General features: G+C 48.2%; 1 protein-coding gene across 1 annotated transcript; it reads right to left on the bottom strand.

The window, feature by feature from the left end:
- Positions 1 to 3784: 3784 nt before the first annotated feature.
- LOC140106079 (uncharacterized) lies at positions 3785 to 10130 on the bottom strand. Its single transcript, XM_072130289.1, has 5 exons — positions 9997 to 10130; positions 7285 to 7431; positions 6801 to 6953; positions 6598 to 6721; positions 3785 to 5224 (listed from the first exon to the last, which is right to left on the bottom strand). Exons 2-5 carry the CDS (start codon positions 7342 to 7344, stop codon positions 3882 to 3884), a joined length of 1680 nt encoding a protein of 559 aa, XP_071986390.1. The 5' UTR covers positions 7345 to 7431; positions 9997 to 10130; the 3' UTR covers positions 3785 to 3881.
- Positions 10131 to 18051: the final 7921 nt, after the last annotated feature.

Below are 18051 nucleotides of genomic sequence, written 5' to 3'. Positions count from 1 at the left end.
CAGGAGCCATTACTACAGGTAATGAGAGGAGGACAGAGGAGCCATTACTACAGGTAAGGAGAGGAGGACACAGGAGCCATTACTACAGGTAATGAGAGGAGGACACAGGAGCCATTACTACAGGTAATGAGGGGAGGACACAGGAGCCATTACTACAGGTAATGAGGGGAGGACACAGGAGCCATTACTACAGGTAATGAGGGGAGGACACAGGAGCCATTACTACAGGTAATGAGAGGAGGACACAGGAGCCATTACTACAGGTAATGAGAGGAGGACACAGGAGCCATTACTACAGGTAATGAGGGGAGGACACAGGAGCCATTACTACAGGTAATGAGAGGAGGACACAGGAGCCATTACTACAGGTAATGAGGGGAGGACAGAGGAGCCATTACTACAGGTAATGAGAGGAGGACACAGGAGCCATTACTACAGGTAATGAGGGGAGGACACAGGAGCCATTACTACAGGTAATGAGAGGACACAGGAGCCATTACTACAGGTAATGAGGGGAGGACACAGGAGCCATTACTACAGGTAATGAGGGGAGGACAGAGGAGCCATTACTACAGGTAATGAGGGGAGGACAGAGGAGCCATTACTACAGGTAATGAGAGGAGGACACAGGAGCCATTACTACAGGTAATGAGAGGAGGACACAGGAGCCATTACTACAGGTAATGAGAGGAGGACAGAGGAGCCATTACTACAGGTAATGAGAGGAGGACACAGGAGCCATTACTACAGGTAATGAGAGGAGGACGGAGGAGTCATTACTACAGGTAATGAGGGGAGGACAGAGGAGCCATTACTACAGGTAATGAGAGGAGGACAGAGGAGCCATTACTACAGGTAATGAGAGGAGGACACAGGAGCCATTACTACAGGTAATGAGAGGAGGACAGAGGAGCCATTACTACAGGTAATGAGGGGAGGACACAGGAGCCATTACTACAGGTAATGAGGGGAGGACACGGGAGCCATTACTACAGGTAATGAGAGGAGGACACAGGAGCCATTACTACAGGTAATGAGAGGAGGACACAGGAGCCATTACTACAGGTAATGAGAGGAGGACACAGGAGCCATTACTACAGGTAATGAGGGGAGGACACGGGAGCCATTACTACAGGTAATGAGAGGAGGACACAGGAGCCATTACTACAGGTAATGAGAGGAGGACAGAGGAGCCATTACTACAGGTAATGAGAGGAGGGACACAGGAGCCATTACTACAGGTAATGAGGGGAGGACACAGGAGCCATTACTACAGGTAATGAGAGGAGGACACAGGAGCCATTACTACAGGTAATGAGAGGAGGACACAGGAGCCATTACTACAGGTAATGAGGGGAGGACAGAGGAGCCATTACTACAGGTAATGAGGGGAGGACAGAGGAGCCATTACTACAGGTAATGAGGGGAGGACACAGGAGCCATTACTACAGGTAATGAGAGGAGGACAGAGGAGCCATTACTACAGGTAATGAGGGGAGAGAGGAGCCATTACTACAGGTAATGAGAGGAGGACAGAGGAGCCATTACTACAGGTAATGAGGGGAGGACACAGGAGCCATTACTACAGGTAATGAGAGGAGGACACAGGAGCCATTACTACAGGTAATGAGGGGAGGACACAGGAGCCATTACTACAGGTAGTGAGAGGAGGACAGAGGAGCCATTACTACAGGTAATGAGGGGAGGACACAGGAGCCATTACTACAGGTAATGAGAGGAGGACAGAGGAGCCATTACTACAGGTAACGAGGGGAGGACACAGGAGCCATTACTACAGGTAATGAGAGGAGGACAGAGGAGCCATTACTACAGGTAATGAGAGGAGGACACAGGAGCCATTACTACAGGTAATGAGAGGACACAGGAGCCATTACTACAGGTAATGAGAGGAGGACACAGGAGCCATTACTACAGGTAATGAGAGGAGGACACAGGAGCCATTACTACAGGTAATGAGGGGAGGACAGAGGAGCCATTACTACAGGTAATGAGGGGAGGACAGAGGAGCCATTACTACAGGTAATGAGAGGAGGACAGGGGAGACATTACTACAGGTAATGAGGGGAGGACACAGGAGCCATTACTACAGGTAATGAGGGGAGGACAGAGGAGCCATTACTACAGGTAATGAGAGGAGGACAGAGGAGCCATTACTACAGGTAATGAGAGGAGGACAGGGGAGACATTACTACAGGTAATGAGAGGAGGACAGAGGAGCCATTACTACAGGTAATGAGGGGAGGACACAGGAGCCATTACTACAGGTAATGAGAGGAGGACAGAGGAGCCATTACTACAGGTAATGAGAGGAGGACACAGGAGCCATTACTACAGGTAATGAGAGGACACAGGAGCCATTACTACAGGTAATGAGAGGAGGACACAGGAGCCATTACTACAGGTAATGAGAGGAGGACACAGGAGCCATTACTACAGGTAATGAGGGGAGGACAGAGGAGCCATTACTACAGGTAATGAGAGGAGGACACAGGAGCCATTACTACAGGTAATGAGGGGAGGACAGAGGAGCCATTACTACAGGTAATGAGAGGAGGACAGAGGAGCCATTACTACAGGTAATGAGAGGAGGACAGGGGAGACATTACTACAGGTAATGAGAGGAGGACAGAGGAGCCATTACTACAGGTAATGAGGGGAGGACACAGGAGCCATTACTACAGGTAATGAGGGGAGGACACAGGAGCCATTACTACAGGTAACGAGGGGAGGACACAGGAACCTCTTACAGATTAAGTCTGTGAGAGCCAGAAATCTTTTTTTGTTTGCAGGTGACCATCTTCATCTTCCAGCATAATTTGCAAATACATTCTTTAAAAAGAGACAATGTGATTTTCTGGATTTGTTTTCACATTTTGGCCCACACTTATTTAAGCGTTTGTATCAGTCTTCTGTCTGACTTTGCACCAAAATGAATGTGTAAGTTGCACAGCGCCCGTCACATTGGGCGTTCCGGTGCAGTTGGACCGGGCGTCACATTTATTACAGAATTGTCTCACATGCTCAATGTTAAAGGTGCACCATAAAAGTTTGTCTGTACCTCCCAAGCAGTGCAGGGGGCGCCGGATTTTTGACATCCGTGAAACACTTTCCATTACTCTGGCGCACTCTTTACACCCGACTGTACATTTTGCGCTACATTTGATAAACGTGGCCCTTTGTCTCACACGAGGTTCTACCTATAATGTAAATTATTCACCTTTCTGTGGGAAAACTTGCACAATTGGTGGCCGACTAAATACTTTTTTCCCGCAATGTAAATCACTAGTCACAAAAAAGAGCGGGGAACCTAAGCGCACGGCCACCGTATGTACCACGTCACTTCCTCCACACCGTGACCACGTTTGGCACCTTGACATTGGTGGCCGGGGCTTTGTATGAAGCGTGAATCCATACAAGCAGAACTACAAGCATCATAGACCTCCATCTCCTCCAGGGAATCACCCGGGTTCCATCTACAACCTTGGAAATATAGAACAACCACCAAAACCACATTTTTTCTCGGTTTATTTACCCGATCTCCTTTTTTTTGGGGGGGAATGTGAGTAACTGATGCTTCAAATTAATTGCATTTTGTGTTTTTTTTTTTTTAAACCATTCCTTAAAAGGAAAACATAAAGATGGCAAAAACAACAGCACTAAAAAAAAAAAAAAAAGTTAAATAACTCCACTTTTAGCCAGTCTAAAAACCCAAAATAATGCCATCCCGGTTTTACAACTTCATTAGAAATTCATTACAAACAGATCTTGAAAATAATTTAATATAAACTAACGAATGTACCAGACGTCAAAGTAACGTGCCGCTCCGTCTCACCGCCACCCTCCCTAGATCGGGGAGGGTCTTAAAATCGACTCGCTTCTTTTTTGTGGATCTTTACATGTCTATTGAAATGGCTCTTACTCCCAAAGCATTTCCCACACTTGGTGCAGCCGTACGGCCGCTCTCCTGTGTGAATGCGGTTGTGAGTTGTTAGATTGGACTTTTTAGTGAAACACTTCCCACAATGGAAGCAGACGTAGGGGCGCTCGCCGGTGTGTATGCGCTGGTGAGTGACCAGGGTCGAGTTATGTGCGAAGCGCTTCCCGCAGACGGAGCACGCGTAGGGTCTCTCTCCGGTGTGGATTCTCTGGTGGGTCATTAGATGTGTGTAATACACAAAGCCCTTGCCGCAGTAGGAACACGTAAAGGGGACCTCCGAATTACCAATCCGACGGTGGCTGAAAAGGGCAGAAGGTTCAGAATAACACTTCCCGTATTTGTACAGTGGGTATTGTTGTGCCGGGATCCTTCTGGACTTCATCAGCTTAGAACTGAAGAACAACTGGTCGCCATAGTCTCCATAGTTGTGCGTCTTTGCTTTGTGTATACTTAGGTATTCTAGAAATTCGGAACCATTAATATCCTGAGGAGCGCTAAAGTCAAAATGTGCGTTACTGGAAGGTATGGCAAGACTTTCCTCTGGCCAGAACACTGGTTCCTCCTTGATATGGATAAAGGGGTACTGTTGTGTGTGTTCTCTGGATGTGTAAATGTTGGGATCTGCGAGCATCGTGTCATCACATGAGGCTGGTTCCTCCTTAATGTCTATGATTTTCGGATTTGTGAGCGCGTAGATGGCCGGGCATTCTCCTTCGTCTCCTGTGTCTGGTTCCTCCTCCATAAGGATAGACGGGTAGCGGTGACTGGGATTGATGGGTACGTAACTATCCGTATCCATGGTATTTTCATCACACGACAATGGTTCCTCCTCGATATGAATGGAGGGATAGAAACCGGCGCGTGTAATGAAGTCATTGTCTATGATGTTCTCCCGAATACCCCGGAGCTGCCTGGGAGGTTTGTGCTTATAACTTGCAGTATCTGCGCCATCTTCTTCATCACATGAGATTGGTTCCTCCTTGATAGTCAGTGGATACTGTTCTGTATAGTCTGTGGGGTTATAGGTGTTGTGGTCTCCGTCCTCATCAGGCAGACATTGTGAATACGGCCTGCGACAAACAGATGGATTCCTGTAAATGTCTGGATCAGAGGAAATCTTTCCTTCACTCCCCGATTCTTCCACTTCAGTTCTCCTCTTATTTTCGGTCACCGGTGGTAAGTGTCCAGCGTCCTTCTCACTGTCGCCAGGAATTTTATGACCACGTTTACCATCCGTGGCTCCGGCAGTAACACAGGGCGAGTCATCTGCCGGACAAAGTACAGTATGATTAGATCACTGAGCATTTATAAAATGTATTTCCCCCATAAGACACAAGGCTGTCCCCGTGCTACTATCACTGTGGTCCCCGGCCATGTAAACAAACATGGGAGCAGTGCTGGATCCAACTTCCATCCATCCTATGCTGTAAATAGGGATGGGTGGGAGTGGCTGACCACGGCCAACCGGAAGCCGAGTCCAGCAATGCTCCCGCGACCATGTTTGTTTACATGGGGCCCAGACCAGAGCAACACCCGGAGGGCGCCGGAAGGTAAGTACATCTTTATTTTATTTAAGCAGTCCCCTTCCAGCCACCTTTTGTCTCGGACAACCCCTTTAAAGGGCACCTGTCATCAGGTCTGTGTCACTTGTCCTGTCACCTCTACCTGTTGGAGCAGCTCACAAGGATCCCATCCCAGCCTTTATCTAGTTATTTCATACATTAATCATTGTAAAATCATCTTTTCTTTATCATGTAAATGAGGCTGGTCACATGGTCAGAGGCAGTGATGTCACCCCTGTTACCCCTCCCCTCTCCTCCCCCTGCTCATGTCTGTGTGTAGTGTATAGTAAAGCATGGCTAGTGTGTGTGCTGCATCTGCTGACATGCTGCATCCTCCTAATATACAGGTGAGAGACACAGACATCAGCTACACATGAATCTGACATGTTCTGCTGTAACATGGCTGCAGCCTGGAGCTGCTGTATCTCTCCTAATCACACACACACACACACAGGCTGCAGGGGGCGCCAGCACCAGGAAGCACATCATTATACAGCCTCACATCATTATACAGGCTGTCAGTCATGCACTGGGGGTGTGGCTGTGCCTCCCACTCATGAATAGAGTGGACAGCTTGAATATGCTAATGCTTCCTTGGACATCTCACAGGTCATTTGCATACAGCTTTAGGACCTCATTGCTTAGGTTTCCAGGTATGTAGAGGGACAATGAAGGGATAGAGGCAATGCTCTCTAATGGCAGTTTATAATATATTTAGTTTAGGGGGTTATTTTGCATGACGGGTTCTCTTTAACGGTGGGAGGTGTATGAACACGTGCCTAAAACACTAGAAAGAGAAATTATCCCCACAAACCCAGTTTCTATCTTTTGGATCTTGGAATTTGTAGAAATAAAATAAAACTTGAACGGATTAACAATGAAGATAATGAAATGGCTTGTGTGTAACCAGAGGAAGGGCTCAACCGCTCGTAGAATCACGACAGATGAAACGAGGGAAAATTCATACGTAGAAAAAAACTTGGAAGAGTTGGAAATGAATTTGGGTGTGTATGAATTTGTTGATATAATAATGTAGTTGTGTGATTTATAAGGTTCTGCTTATTAACCATTTGTTACCTGGTGCTGTGAGGGGCTGGCGCTCCAACACAATAGCTTCATTGTAGAGGTCCTTGTGCTCTTCTATATACTCCCACTCCTCCAGGGAGAAATGGACGCTGATGTCCTGACACCTTATAGGAACCTGACAACCACAATGACACAGTCATCACCCAGACACATCACCCCTTGTATAATGTCCCAGCATTCCCTGCAGCGCTCACCTCTCCGCTCAGCAGCTCTATGATCTTGTTGGTGATCTCCAGGATCTTCTGCTCATTCTTCCTCTCTGGTATTGGTGATGGAGGTGTCTCCGGGTTCTGGGTCCACCTCCGTCTTCCACACTCACCAGATGTCTTCTTCACTGGGGCGTAATCCTGCGCAGCAACAAATAATCACACATTTCTGAACAGACACATATTTTATTACACTCAGGTTCATCCACAAAAAAGCAGCCCCTCCAGTGACCCAGCAATGGGGACGCGCCCCTCCAGTGACCCAGCAATGGGGACGCGCCCCTCCAGTGACCCAGCAATGGGGACGCGCCCCTCCAGTGACCCAGCAATGGGGACGCGCCCCTCCAGTGACCCAGCAATGGGGACGCGCCCCTCCAGTGACCCAGCAATGGGGACGCGCCCCTCCAGTGACCCAGCAATGGGGACGCGCCCCTCCAGTGACCCAGCAATGGGGATTCCCAGCATCACTCACCTCTCCGGTCAGCAGGTAGATGATCTCCAGGGTCAGGTTCAATATCCTCTCATTCTCCATCTTCAGTCCGGCTCCTGGTTACATCCGCTCTACAATCTTTCTTTACCATTATCAGTTTTTACACTGTTCCTATAAATACTTCAGCACCTGCATGGAAAAAAAATACCTGTAAAACCCTTGAAAGCAGCTCAAAGACTGATATATACTCCATATACTTTGGTTCTGTCCGGAAATCCTGCCAGCCCCCTGTAGTGTATAGCCTGCCAGCCCCCTGTAGTGTATAGCCTGCCAGCCCCCTGTAGTGTATAGCCTGCCAGCCCCCTGTAGTGTATAGCCTGCCAGCCCCCTGTAGTGTATAGCCTGCCAGCCCCCTGTAGTGTATAGCCTGCCAGCCCCCTGTAGTGTATAGCCTGCCAGCCCCCTGTAGTGTATAGCCTGCCAGCCCCCTGTAGTGTATAGCCTGCCAGCCCCCTGTAGTGTATAGCCTGCCAGCCCCCTGTAGTGTATAGCCTGCCAGCCCCCTGTAGTGTATAGCCTGCCAGCCCCCTGTAGTGTATAGCCTGCCAGCCCCCTGTAGTATATAGCCTGCCAGCCCCCTGTAGTATATAGCCTGCCAGCCCCCTGTAGTATACAGCCTGCCAGCCCCCTGAAGTGTATAGCCTGCCAGCCCCCTGTAGTGTATAGCCTGCCAGCCCCCTGTAGTGTATAGCCTGCCAGCCCCCTGTAGTGTATAGCCTGCCAGCCCCCTGTAGTGTATAGCCTGCCAGCCCCCTGTAGTGTATAGCCTGCCAGCCCCCTGTAGTGTATAGCCTGCCAGCCCCCTGTAGTGTATAGCCTGCCAGCCCCCTGTAGTATATAGCCTGCCAGCCCCCTGTAGTATATAGCCTGCCAGCCCCCTGTAGTATATAGCCAGCCCGTAAAAAAAATAAACTGACTACTCACCATTCCGACGTCCCGCCCAGTTGTTGTGGACCTGGCGCCAGCCTGAAGAAAGAATAGACGCTGTCGCGGACCCGCCGCGAACTTGGAAATAGAAGAGGAGCTGCCCGGGACGTCGGAATAGTGAGTACTCAAATTTATTTTTTTTATATACCCGAGTATAAGCCGAGTGGGAATTTTCAGCACAAAAATTGTGACTGGAGTATCCATCTATATCTATCATCTGTCGGTATCTATTACCATCTATCATATTACCTCACAGATAACTTATCTTATTCTCATTGCCTATAGTAACCAATCAAAGCCCAGAGCTTTTAATGACCTGTGACAAAATAGAAACTGAGCTGTGATTGGCTGTTAACTGCAAAAGCAGATTATGTTTCCTGTCTATGGTGGCTAATAAGGGTATTTAGGAAAGAGCGGGGTGAAAATTTCAACTGAAAACCAAATCTCTGATGTCGGCGCAGATTTTTTTAGCGGACGAACACAGACCCTCACACATACACTCAGTATATATATATATATATGCTCAGAGCAGGGAAAATAGAAGTTCTATCAGACAGTGAAAAGAGAATAACCCGCGGTTATATCTATATAATGTTATATAATGGGGTGACAGTAGATGAGCAGTTTGCCAGCAGATCAGGGTAGAGACAATGGATGACTTTAGCAGCAAGGAAAGGGTTACATGGATTTCTCCCATCATCTCCTCTCCTCGCTCTCCCATCATCTCCTCTCCTCGCTCACCGTACACAAATGAGAAGATTAGCCGCTGGGGATTTCAGCCTGGGATTGTATGATTGGTCACAGGGATTGTCCGTGGGGGACAGGAGGCCCATCACCGCCCGGGAGTCAGGGACAGGAGGCCCATCACCGCCCGGGAGTCAGGGACAGGAGGCCCATCACCGCCCGGGAGTCAGGGACAGGAGGCCCATCACCGCCCGGGAGTCAGGGACAGGAGGCCCATCACCGCCCGGGAGTCAGGGACAGGAGGCCCATCACCGCCCGGGAGTCAGGGACAGGAGGCCCATCACCGCCCGGGAGTCAGGGACAGGAGGCCCATCACCGCCCGGGAGTCAGGGACAGGAGGCCCATCACCGCCCGGGAGTCAGGGACAGGAGGCCCATCACCGCCCGGGAGTCAGGGACAGGAGGCCCATCACCGCCCGGGAGTCAGGGACAGGAGGCCCATCACCGCCCGGGAGTCAGGGACAGGAGGCCCATCACCGCCCGGGAGTCAGGGACAGGAGGCCCATCACCGCCCGGGAGTCAGGGACAGGAGGCCCATCACCGCCCGGGAGTCAGGGACAGGAGGCCCATCACCGCCCGGGAGTCAGGGACAGGAGGCCCATCACCGCCCGGGAGTCAGGGACAGGAGGCCCATCACCGCCCGGGAGTCAGGGACAGGAGGCCCATCACCGCCCGGGAGTCAGGGACAGGAGGCCCATCACCGCCCGGGAGTCAGGGACAGGAGGCCATCACCGCAAGGGAGCCAGGGACAGGAGGCCCATCACCGCCCGGGAGCCAGGGACAGGAGGCCCATCACCGCCCGGGAGTCAGGGACAGGAGGCCCATCACCGCCCGGGAGTCAGGGACAGGAGGCCCATCACCGCCCGGGAGTCAGGGACAGGAGGCCCATCACCGCCCGGGAGTCAGGGACAGGAGGCCCATCACCGCCCGGGAGTCAGGGACAGGAGGCCCATCACCGCCCGGGAGTCAGGGACAGGAGGCCGTCACTGCCGAGGAGAATGAGGAATGAGAATATAATACTCACCTGCTGCATTATTATCCTGAACTCCAGGGCCGAGCGTGTCCTCCCGATCACATGACCGCACCATGTGATCGCGGTGACTCCTCCCGCGCATGCTCACTGCTGACACAGGGCCTGTCACTAGAGGGAAAGGGAGCGCCGCCATGTTTGGTAGGACCATACAATTCACTGCATTACAGAAAAAATATACATTAAACGGTGAAATAACCCCCTCCTTATATTATAGAGGACTTACAAGGTATATAATAATAACAACGACTACTCGTGGTCTCATCATCATATTTGGTGAACAAAAACTTTTTTTTACATATGTGAATATAAGAACCATTTGAATATGTGTGTGCTGAATTATTCGGCATGGGGAGACAAAAATCATGTATATATATATATATATGTATAATATAACGGCAAGGATAAGACTGCAGCTCTGGATGTGACTGTGGTATATAATGGCAGGATAGGACTGCAGCTCTGGATGTGACTGGGGTATATAATGGCAGGGACAGGATAAGACTGCAGCTCTGGATGTGACTGGGGTATATAATGGCAGGGACAGGATAAGACTGCAGCTCTGGATGTGACTGGAGTATATAATGGCAGGGACAGGATAAGACTGCAGCTCTGGATGTGACTGGGGTATATAATGGCAAGAATAAGACTGCAGCTCTGGATGTGACTGGGGTATATAATGGCAGGGATAGGGTAAGACTGCAGCTCTGGATGTGACTGGGGTATATAATGGCAGGGATAGGGTAAGACTGCAGCTCTGGATGTGACTGTGGTATATAATGGCAGGATAGGATAAGACTGCAGCTCTGGATGTGACTGGGGTATATAATGGCAGGGATAGGATAAGACTGCAGCTCTGGATGTGACTGGGGTATATAATGGCAGGAATAGGATAAGACTGCAGCTCTGGATGTGACTGGGGTATATAATGGCAAGAATAAGACTGCAGCTCTGGATGTGACTGGGGTATATAATGGCAAGAATAAGACTGCAGCTCTGGATGTGACTGGGGTATATAATGGCAAGGACAAGACTGCAGCTCTGGATGTGACTGGGGTATATAATGGCAAGGACAGGATAAGACTGCAGCTCTGGATGTGACTGGGGTATATAATGGCAGGGATAGGATAAGACTGCAGCTCTGGATGTGACTGGGGTATATAATGGCAGGATAGGACTGCAGCTCTGGATGTGACTGGGGTATATAATGGCAGGGATAGGATAAGACTGCAGCTCTGGATGTGACTGGGGTATATAATGGCAGGGATAGGATAAGACTGCAGCTCTGGATGTGACTGGGGTATATAATGGCAGGGATAGGATAAGACTGCAGCTCTGGATGTGACTGGGGTATATAATGGCAGGAATAGGATAAGACTGCAGCTCTGGATGTGACTGGGGTATATAATGGCAAGGATAGGACAAGACTCCAGCTCTGGATGTGACTGGGGTATATAATGGCAAGGACAAGACTGCAGCTCTGGATGTGACTGGGGTATATAATAGCAAGGACAAGACTGCAGCTCTGGATGTGACTGGGGTATATAATGGCAGGGATAAGACTGCAGCTCTGGATGTGACTGGGGTATATAATGGCAGTATAGGACTGCAGCTCTGGATGTGACTGGGGTATATAATGGCAGTATAGGACTGCAGCTCTGGATGTGACTGGGGTATATAATGGCAGTATAGGACTGCAGCTCTGGATGTGACTGGGGTATATAATGGCAGGAATAAGACTGCAGCTCTGGATGTGACTGGGGTATATAATGGCAGGATAGGACTGCAGCTCTGGATGTGACTGGGGTATATAATGGCAGGGATAGGATAAGACTGCAGCTCTTGATGTGACTGGGGTATATAATGGCAGGGATAAGACTGCAGCTCTGGATGTGACTGGGGTATATAATGGCAGGGATAAGACTGCAGCTCTGGATGTGACTGGGGTATATAATGGCAAGGACAGGATAAGACTGCAGCTCTGGATGTGACTGGGGTATATAATGGCAGGATAGGACTGCAGCTCTGGATGTGACTGGGGTATATAATGGCAGGGATAGGATAAGACTGCAGCTCTTGATGTGACTGGGGTATATAATGGCAGGGATAAGACTGCAGCTCTGGATGTGACTGGGGTATATAATGGCAGGGATAAGACTGCAGCTCTGGATGTGACTGGGGTATATAATGGCAAGGATAGGATAAGACTGCAGCTCTGGATGTGACTGTGGTATATAATGGCAAGGATAGGATAAGACTGCAGCTCTGGATATGACTGGAGTATATAATGGCAGGGACAAGACTGCAGCTCTGGATGTGACTGGAGTATATAATGGCAGGGATAAGACTGCAGCTCTGGATGTGACTGGGGTATCTATCTATATCTTACTGTCCGTCTCTACCTATTTTTATATCTATCTATCATCTATTTATTTATCTATCAATCATCTATCTCTATTCATCTGGCTGGCTATATACTGTAGAAGGCAGGCTGGCTAAATACATGGGGGACTGGCTATATACAGGGGGCTTCTGGCTATATACTGAGGGTGGCTGGCTGGCTATATATTGGGGGCTGGCTGTATACTGGGGGGGCTTCCAGACTCTTGCGGCTCTCACCAGCCTAGGAAGGGCCATGTCGTTAACGTATGCCTGTATTCTCTCCTGCTCCCTGGCCCTGGCTGACTCAGACAACAGGCCTTGGAGGTTCCTTGTAATAAGTCTGGAAGGTAGCATTAATGTCACCCGGGTCATGAGTCAACCCGTCCGTACATGTCTCTAATATGTGGAATGTAAGTACCGGTTGAATCGGGGTAAAGGTACCTTGCCAGGGGTTTCCCGCACTTATTAGAATATTCATAGAAGAAACGTTTGTTCCTATCCTGAGATCTCAAATACTTCTGATTCAGGAGTTCCTTCAATTCCTGTTATTCAATTTCAATTATTAGTGTTTAATAATTTGTTCAGAACCACCTGGGACTCACCTTTCTTATGGTCCTGCTCCAGGGCACTAATTATAGATAGGAGTGCCAGGGTTTTGGCCGATCTCTTTCACTTCAGACAGGCTCCATGTCTAATAAATACTAGTTGGAGCATGCCCTTAAAGGGGTATTCTCCTCTCGTCTGGGCACTCACATTCAGTTTCATTAATCGGCCATATATAAACTGGATATATCAATTGGATGTTATTAAAAAAAATGTTCCTGTGTGAAGATAATTTCTCATAAATATACTCCTATGGTCCCTTAGAAACGAGATGGCTTCCTCGGATACGACCACCTCTGCTGGAGGGATTACACAAGGAAACAAAAGGTTTTTGTATATGAAATGTCGGGGAGATACTGCATCTCCCACAGCCGTCCTGTGGTAATGATTGCTGAATCCTGGTGGTCCGGCAGGACTCAATAGCGCATGTCTGGCCACTGCTGCCAGAGTGTGACGTGGTCGTATCCAAGGAAGCTGTCTGGTTTCTAAGGGACAACATGGCTACATTAATAGGAAATTATCTTCACATAGGAACATTTTTTTTTTAACATCCAATTGAACAAATGTTTATGTATGGCAAGTGAATTTAATTAAATGTAAATGCCCAGATGGGAAAATCCCTTTAAGGCTCTCCCACTGCATTGGAAGGGACGGCTGCTGACCCCGAGTGGGTAGTAAAAAAGTTGGCAATTTGCCTACGGACATCTGCAAGGCAGACAGAGTCTTTGAGCAAATTGTCTTTGAGGCGCCACCGCCAGGGCGAGGCGTGAGGGCTTGGGATATCCAAGGTGAGACAGACCAGCGCATGGTCGGACCACAGATAGGGAGCTATAGAAGCCTCAGGCTTCCAAGTGAGGACATGATGGCTTAAGAAGAAAATGTCCAACCGACTGTAGGACCAGTGCGCTGGAGAGTAACTTGTGTAGTCTCAAGACCGCAGGTGGAGGATTCTCCAGACACCTTCCAGCTGTAAGTCCCAAACGAATTTCCGCAGCTTCCATAGAATTTGGGCTGGGGCTAAGGAGGGTCGCGCTGCAGAACAGTCGACCAGCGGGTGCATCGGGAAATTAAAGTCCCCCCTTAAACAACTATGCCCACTGAGAATTCCCGTAGCCGGGTCAGAATCTGACCTCTGTTGGGAAGGTACACAGAGGCCAGCAGATGGCTCCACAGCCTTATTTTAACAAAGACGTATCTACCATCTGGGTCAGTTAGGGAGTCTATGACTTCATGCAATAGGTGTTTATGGATGGCGATATATACCCCCCTTAACTTAACTTAGTATCTGTCCCTAATATGGGGGATGCTGTCGGTGCGGAAGTGGGTCTTCTGTAAGAATAGGAGGTCAGCCCATAATGTATGCATGTGGAACAGGACTTGACTGTGCTTTTGGGGGATGTTCAAACCCTTAGCTTTTAGGAAATAACAGGTGATAGGCGCCTTGTTGGGATCTACTGTGCGGAGGAGGAATGAAAGCCTTAAGTGGGTACAGAATAACAAGGGGAAGACACAGACAAGAAGACAATAGGATAGTGAGGCAAAAAGAGAGGCGATTCAAAAAATAACAGTTGAACAAAAAAAAAAATAGTAGTAGTATAGCAGCCTAAAAATCCGCTAAGGTCTAGGATCAGACGCTGTTGTTGATGACAGTGAAAAGCTGATTGGGATCAAGTTATACCACAAGCAGACCAGCTGGTTGTGGGGCATGATCAGAAATGCACTGTCTATGCAGGGCACCCCCGGGGACAGGGACCGCCAGAGGAATGATGTATATGTATCCATGCCTAAAGAGAATAACAATGCAAAATGAACCTAAATACAACTACATCAACAGCTAAACATTGTGGAAATGCAGTGGAGTAACCAACTATGGGTCATTGTAAAGAACACTGCAGGGGTCGACTAAAGACCAGTCTGAGGAAGGAAAAATGAAGAAAAAAGAAGCGCAAGTGATCCTGTTCATCTCAGTTGAGGGGGACACTGGACACCCTCTTCACGCCTATTTGGAGAGCATCTCCTGGCTCTTCGTCGAGGAAACCTCTACGGGAGGTCCAGGCAGATGGGAACGGGAACACAGGAACACACAGGAGCACAGGAACACACAAACACACAGGAGCACGGGAACGCAGGAATATCGCAGGGGAGCTTTCTCTAAAGCATAGGCACATAGATCTGGCACGGAGTGTAGGAAGAGGCAGGCTTAAGTAATTTTCAGAAAATTGCCAGCGCCAATTAACGGCACGCTAGGCTTTTAAATTTACTGAAGGCGGTGTGCACACAACCTAGGGGAAGGGCGAACCGCGCTGCCGGAGTCAACGCTGGATCGCGGCGAGGTGCGTGACTGGCCAGGGGACCGGAACAGGGAAGAGGAGCACAGGTGCGCCTGCGACCTGGGAGATAGACATGGGAGCATGGCGAAGTACAGAATCGTGAGACAGAATAGTGGTCGGAGACAGGCAGGAGGTCAGGACAGGTGGCAAAGGATTGGAGTTCGAAGCAAGGCAAAAGGTCAAGGCAGCGGAGTCAAGAACCATTGGAGACAGGGACTGACTCTCTCTGTGCAGCGCTGTGTAATCTGTGTGCACTTTATAAATAAAGAAATTATTCTTGTTTGGAACGGAACCAGGGTCACAACAGGAATTCAGCAAACAGTTGCAAGGCATAGGGATAAAGCTTTCTCTCAGGCACGATGCACAAAGATCCTGCAGGGGGCAGGGGAAGAGGCAGTCCATTTAATAGGGCAGGTGGCCAGTTAGCGCGGGATGGGCGCATTAGAGCACAGGAGACGCAGCTGGATCCAGGAGAGGTGAGAGACGCCGTGACCGGGCTGCTGGGGCACAAAGGGGCACAAGTTTCAGGAATTAAAAGATGAACATGGTTTAACTTTAATGTTTAGCGTGTAGGAGAAAAAAAACAGAGTCATTAAAAGGTTTGGCAGATTTTTCTTTACAGTATTTGCTTGACACAGTTTTTTCGAGAGGCCACGTATTTTCTTCCTTTTTGATTCGAAAGATGCAACGTTTCTTATGGTTAGAGGAAAAAACTTTACTTGCCGGGTGCTGTGGCGCGCACCTGTTATCCAAGCCAATGTGGGAGGCTTAGGCTACGGGATTGCTTGAGTTTGGGAGTTCTGGTCCATCTTGTGCTGTGTAGACCAGGTGTCTGCACTATGCTCAGCATCAATATGGTGACTCTGAGGGAGCTTGGAGGCACCAGGTTGTCTAAGGAGGGATGTACCAGCCCAGGTCAGAAATGGAGCAGGCAAAAGTCCCCATGCTGTTCAGTAGTCAGATAGCACCTGTGAACAGTTTCAGTTGAACAAAATAGTGAGACCTAGTCTTTTAATCTTTTCGAGAAATGTTCGTACTATTTGCATAGACTTGTGAAATCGGAGTCATTTCTCAGGTTTCCTGGCACCATCTTTTACACTAGATTCAATAGAATGGATACCGCAAGCTCTATGAATATGAAAAAAGAAGAAAAGCGATGGGTCCAAAATGTCTCAGGAATTAAAAGATGAACATGGTTTAACTCATAATTTGGTAAAATGTTTAGCGTGTAGGAAAAAAACTAATATAAGAGTTATTAAAGGTTTGGCAGATTTTTCTTTACAGTATTTGCTTGAGACAGTTTTTTTGAGAGGCCACGTATTTTCTCCCTTTTTGATTCGAAAGATGAAACGTTTCTTATGGGTAGAGGAAACAACTTTACTCGCCGGGTGCTGTGGCGCGCACCTGTTATCCAAGCCAATGTGGGTGGCTTAGACTATGGGATTGCTTGAGTTTGGGAATACTGGTCCATCTTGTGTTGTGTAGACCAGGTGTCTGCACTATGCTCAGCATCAATATGGTGACTCTGAGGGAGCTTGGAGGCACCAGGTTGTCTAAGGAGGGATGTACCAGCCCAGGTCAGAAATGGAGCAGGCAAAAGTCCCCATGCTGTTCAGTAGTCAGATAGCACCTATGAACAGTTTCAGTGGAACCACCTGAACGACATAGTGAGACCTAGTCTTTTAATCTTTTCGAGAAAAGTTCGTACTATTTGCATAGACTTGTGAAATCGGAGTCATTTCTCAGGTTTCCTGGCACCATCTTTTACACTAGATTCAATAGAATGGATACCGCAAGCTCTATGAATATGAAAAAAGAAGAAAAGCGATGGGTCCAAAATGTCTCAGGAATTAAAAGATGAACATGGTTTAACCCATAATTTGGTAAAATGTTTAGCGTGTAGGAAAAAAAAATAATATAAGAGTTATTAAAGGTTTGGCAGATTTTTCTTTACAGTATTTGCTTGACACAGTTTTTTCGAGAGGCCACGAATTTTCTTCCTTTTTGATTCGAAAGATGAAACGCTTCTTATGGGTAGAGGAAACAACTTTACTCGCCGGGTGCTGTGGCGCGCACCTGTTATCCAAGCCAATGTTGGAGGCTTAGGCTACGGGATTGCTTGAGTTTGGGAGTTCTGGTCCATCTTGTTCGGAGTAAACCAGGTGTCTGCACTATGCTCAGCATCAATATGGTGACTCTGAGGGAGCTTGGAGGCACCAGGTTGTCTAAGGAGGGATGTACAAGCCCAGGTCAGAAATGGAGCAGGCAAAAGTCCCCATGCTGTTCAGTAGTCAGATAGCACCTGTGAACAGTTTCAGTGGAACCACCTGAACAACATAGTGAGACCTAGTCTTTTATTCTTTTCGAGAAAAGTTCGTACTATTTGCATAGACTTGTGAAATCTGAGTCATTTCTCAGGTTTCCTGGCACCATCTTTTACACTAGATTCAATAGAATGGATACCGCAAGCTCTATGAATATGAAAAAAGAAGAAAAGCGATGGGTCCAAAATGTCTCAGGAATTAAAAGATGAACATGGTTTAACTCATAATTTGGTAAAATGTTTAGTGTGTTCGAGAAAAAAAACAAAAAAATAAGAGTTATTAAGGGTTTGGCAGATTTTTCTTTACAGTATTTGCTTGACACAGTTTTTTCGAGAGGCCACGTATTTTCTTCCTTTTTGATTTGATAGATGAAACGTTTCTTATGGGTAGAGGAAACAACTTTACTCGCC

This window comes from Engystomops pustulosus, chromosome 11 (genome assembly GCF_040894005.1).
Source record: "Engystomops pustulosus chromosome 11, aEngPut4.maternal, whole genome shotgun sequence".
NCBI classification, from domain to species: Eukaryota; Metazoa; Chordata; class Amphibia; order Anura; family Leptodactylidae; genus Engystomops; species Engystomops pustulosus.
Note: the sequence above shows the minus strand (reverse complement) of the source record. Positions and strands in the feature narration are given on the sequence as shown.

Excerpts from the sequence above, each read along its gene's own strand:
- LOC140106079 (XM_072130289.1), bottom strand. The coding sequence starts at position 7,344 with ATGGAGAATGAGAGGATATTGAACCTGACCCTGGAGATCATCTACCTG. Across the intron at positions 6,954-7,284 it reads TCTACCTGCTGACCGGAGAG|GATTACGCCCCAGTGAAGAA; the intron begins GTGAGTGATGCT and ends GTTGCTGCGCAG. Across the intron at positions 5,225-6,597 it reads CCAGCCCCTCACAGCACCAG|ATGACTCGCCCTGTGTTACT; the intron begins GTAACAAATGGT and ends TTTGTCCGGCAG.